Source organism: Nanorana parkeri, unplaced genomic scaffold (genome assembly GCF_000935625.1).
Source record: "Nanorana parkeri isolate BGI_ZX_2015 unplaced genomic scaffold, ASM93562v1 scaffold43, whole genome shotgun sequence".
In the NCBI taxonomy this organism is placed as follows: domain Eukaryota; kingdom Metazoa; phylum Chordata; class Amphibia; order Anura; family Dicroglossidae; genus Nanorana; species Nanorana parkeri.
This window is the reverse complement of record NW_017306311.1, coordinates 2,471,842-2,475,977: the sequence shown is the minus strand read 5'-3', so window position 1 is coordinate 2,475,977 and position 4,136 is coordinate 2,471,842. Positions and strand designations below refer to the sequence as shown.

At 39.3% G+C, this 4,136-nt stretch overlaps 1 protein-coding gene across 2 annotated transcripts in view; it reads right to left on the bottom strand.

Moving 5' to 3' along the window:
• Nucleotides 1-4,136, bottom strand: part of HLX (H2.0 like homeobox) — a 17,844-nt gene that overhangs the window by 9,337 nt on the left and 4,371 nt on the right. For both annotated transcript variants that reach the window (XM_018572059.1, XM_018572066.1), the window contains one exon: nucleotides 2,437-2,621. In XM_018572059.1, the coding sequence (XP_018427561.1) occupies nucleotides 2,437-2,621 (185 nt within the window). The remainder of the gene's footprint in view (nucleotides 1-2,436; nucleotides 2,622-4,136) is intronic.

Here is a 4,136-nt window from a genome sequence, read left to right as displayed (position 1 = left end):
TATATATATATAAATCACATTATCAATAAAGTTTTTATCATAATATAAATAATTATGCAAATTAATATATTTAGCATTGTAATTAATTTAAATATCTGGATGTTCTACAATATAATTTTACATATTAGTTTACTTATGTATACAAACAGCTATCTTTAACTTTATATACATATGGTCAGAAATTGTGTATATGAACCCCATATTTATTTACTATAAACAGAACAATTATATTTTACTACTATGAAACAAATTGTCTAGTAATCCAGAGCCAATTGTTTATTCATCCCTGGATGGTTGAAAAACAAGCAAAGTGTTACAATTAGATGTATACTAAATATGACTGTTCTTCGCATATTACTGCATGCATTTATTTGTAGCACCCAAACTGTCTTCTGCAGTGTACTAAGTAAAACAAGCCGGGGTTAGCTGCATGAGCCGCTGTAAATAAAAGCCCTGTACTTACAAGTTTACAGTCCAAAAGGTTCATGAATAGACAGAAAGGGGTCAATTTATTAAATGATTAGCGAATATTCACTTAGCCTAGTGAATAAAGTGCAGCTGGGCTCACTCTGAATACCCAATCAAGAAGAATTTAAAAAGAAATCAGGATTTGACCTTGTATGTAATTGGTTAAAAAAGTAATACACTTTACTGTGCTACAATAACATTCAATTATCTTTTAGTACATCAATCCCACCAGGAAAGGAACTTCTATCAGCATTATGCAAATGAAGATATATCTGCACTTCATTAGGGCTCTTAGCAAGTGATAAGTTTGTCAGCATTAAGGTTTCATGTTCTGTTAAAGTGACACTAAACCCAGGAGTTAAATCTTAAGTCTAGGTTTACACCCAGGCGACTGAGCTGCTGAGCGTTTTTTCATGCGGTTGTCGCGTGTTTTCGTTTGCACCACTGTTCTTTGAAAACCGTGCAGTTGTCATGCGGTTTTCAATGCATAGAGATGTCTGTGGGACCCACACCGCGCCGCAACCGCCCGAGAATAGCTCCTGTACTAAAACTGGTAATCATTTGTTTAACATTAACATATGAAGCTGGGAATGTTGTAATATGTAAAGTAGGGGGATCCCCTTGAAGAATGAAAACAAAACTTTTTTTATGGTATTTGGGGGTATAAACATTTACTAAGGAAGGTCCTAAAATAAAAACCCAAATTAAAAGGCAAACCTCAAAGTTCCATCCCCTGAAACAAAAGCCCTTTTTTTTTTAAGGGAAAAGTAGAGAAGGCTGCTCATGAAGCAAAGTGAATCCTAAAGGAGAACTATGAGGTTAGTGCTACCTCATAGTTCTAGCCGACCTGTGACAATGAGACTGTCACAGGTCGGCTCGGTAGATCGGGAAGTGAGCGAACACATACCGGCGTTCGCTCACTTCTCAATCCTGTCACGGCTCTCTGCCATGACAGGGGGAGGGGCTGGATTCCCCCCTCCCCGCTCCGATCCTCCAGCACTGACTGTCCGCTCTAGATAGGCAGAGCCAGCTGTCACTCACGCAGCTGGGCGGATCCAGACATAATTGTCGGGATCCGCTTCATCTGCGGCGTCTCAGTATACCCCGAGCTGCAGCTCGCGGTATACTGAGATTAGGGTGATGGGAGGACGCTAGTTTGTGTCCTCCCGTTACCCTAAGGAGAACTATGTTCCATAGTTCTCCTTTAATCAATGAGCTGAGCCTGTGTTCACTTTGAGCACCCAATCCTGTGCAAGGGAAACTGATTTTTTGTTAGCATGTAGTGAACACCACTTCACATAATTTGCTAATCTTCCCTTTGTAAAGTTTAAATATCCAATCAGGCGCAGGGAAATAAAAAAAAACAGGATTTTGCTTTACACCTGATTGGACGATTCAAGTAAACGCAGTTAATTGATCTTTTCTACAGCTGGTGATTGATTTACCAAGGGTGTAAAGCAGGGGTAGGCAACCTTGGCACCCCAGCTGTTGTGGAACATGATGCATTGCAAGATTGACAGCCACAGGCATGATTGAAATTGTAGTTTCACCACAGCTGGATTGTCAAGGTTGCCTGCCCCTAATGTAAAGGCTGTAAAGACTTAGCTGAATAGGGTGACGATGTATTCACTTCAGTCAAGCAAGCACACTTCCTCTTTTTTTTCTGTTTAGTGGAAATTCAAAAAATGCCTTCAATCTTTTTGAACCTGAAGCTCCCATTAAATAATACCTGCAATGAAGGTCCTTGTTTAGGCACTTCCTGTTGTAGGGTGACAGCTGGCTCCTAATTGTGCTCCTGTGTCACCCTGTCACTTGCACCCTGATGGAGGCTACAAGTTTGCATGCTACACACACATTGCACAGACATGGTCAAACGTTGCCAGTATAAGGAAGCCAGTCCAGAGCAATGGTGGGAAGCTGACTCAAGAGTGAATGCTTTTATATAGGAAGCAGTTGACAGTGGCTTACCTGGGCATCGGTGAGCCCCAGCATGGCTGCCAGCTGCTTCCTGTCCGGCTTGGTGACATATTTTTGCACTTCGAACCTTTTCTCCAGCCCTTTTCTTTGGAGATTGGAGAACACAGCCCGGGACCAGGATCTCTTCCTCTTGTAGGTCTGTGGCATTGTATCCTTGGTGAGGACTGCATAGGGGCCTGGGGAGCAAAGACAAAGAATACCATAAGATGACCATAAGCCTGAGGTAGGGGAACTTGCCCCTAAATGCTGCAACTTGTAGTTCCACAAAAGCTAGAGAAGCATAAAAGCCTATCGATTCCCCACATCAACCAGACAAGATTCAAATTGTATGCCCTCTAAGGTGGAAACAAAAAACTGCAATGGTTGTTTTTAGAAATATGCAAATCAGGTCACAAATAAAATTTGTATCATTGTACAATTGGGCTAGACATATGCAGATCTGAACTGTGAGGGCAATACTGTACTTAAGGTGTTACAGCCTATACGTTGCTTTTTACTTTGACATGAAGCCACTGGGGTTGATTTACCAAAGAAACAGAGAGAGTTGACTTAGCAAAGTGAATGTTTTCTGAGCTTAGAAAATTAGATGAGACGTGTTCATATGATTAATCAATCATAATGAAGATGGGTTCAAATGGTTAACCAATCATGTGCTAGGAAAACCCTGTTTTGTTAATTACTCTTGCCAATGATTGGGTATTCAAAGTAAACCTAATAGGATTCACCTATTATTCACTTTGCAAAGTGAACTTAAGCTTTTCAAAGAGAACATCCACTTTCTTAAGTGAGCAGCTTTTACTCCTAGATGTACATAAACCTTTTCATTTTGCTTTGTTCAGTGTGTCAGCAGCTTACTAAAGGGGGTATGTTCACTCTGAAAAGGGGGCATTCACTTAGCTTAGAATAAGGTGCAGCCGTGTTCACTTCAATCATCATCTACAGCAAAAAAAATGTCTTCCTTTCAGATGATTGGATATTCAAAGTGAACACTAGCATTACTTACAGGGCTATTCACAAAAGGGTGAAGAGTTTGGAGAAGGCAGGAGAAGTGAACAATCTAGGACAACATAGCTGATTTGGAAAAATTCTCCAATTCAGCTCACTTTCCAGTTCAGCTATGTTGTCCTAGAATGATTGTTCACTTCTCCAAAACTCTTCACCCTTTTGTGAATAGCCCTATCAATGTGCCATGCTAAGGGAACAGCCTGCCCCTGTAGTAAATCAATCCCAATGTGAACAAAGTGGACTTTATTGACTAAATCATATATATATATTTCATTTCTTTAGAGTGATAGTTACTTTAGTCAGCAAATAATGTGCAAAGTAAATCTGTACTTTTTTCTTTTAATTCCTCTGCATACGATTGGATATTTGAGGTGAGCACACATTTACTTGGCTATATGAAAACTATTGTCCACTTTTAGTAAATGACTTCCAACATGTATGCAAGGGGGTGAATTGTTTAATGTAGTATGTTAAGGCTGGCCTCAGTTTTCTTCAAATGCAAAATCAGGCTCAGTGAAAAAGAAAGAAAATTACAATGAACCCAGCAGAATGTTTCCACGCAAGCCAGTGTAAAATAAAAATAATTCAGTAAATAAATAAAATTAAATATAAATGTAAAGAAAAAATTATATATATATATAACCAACCTCAATGTGTACCCATGTACATATTATATAATCAAATAA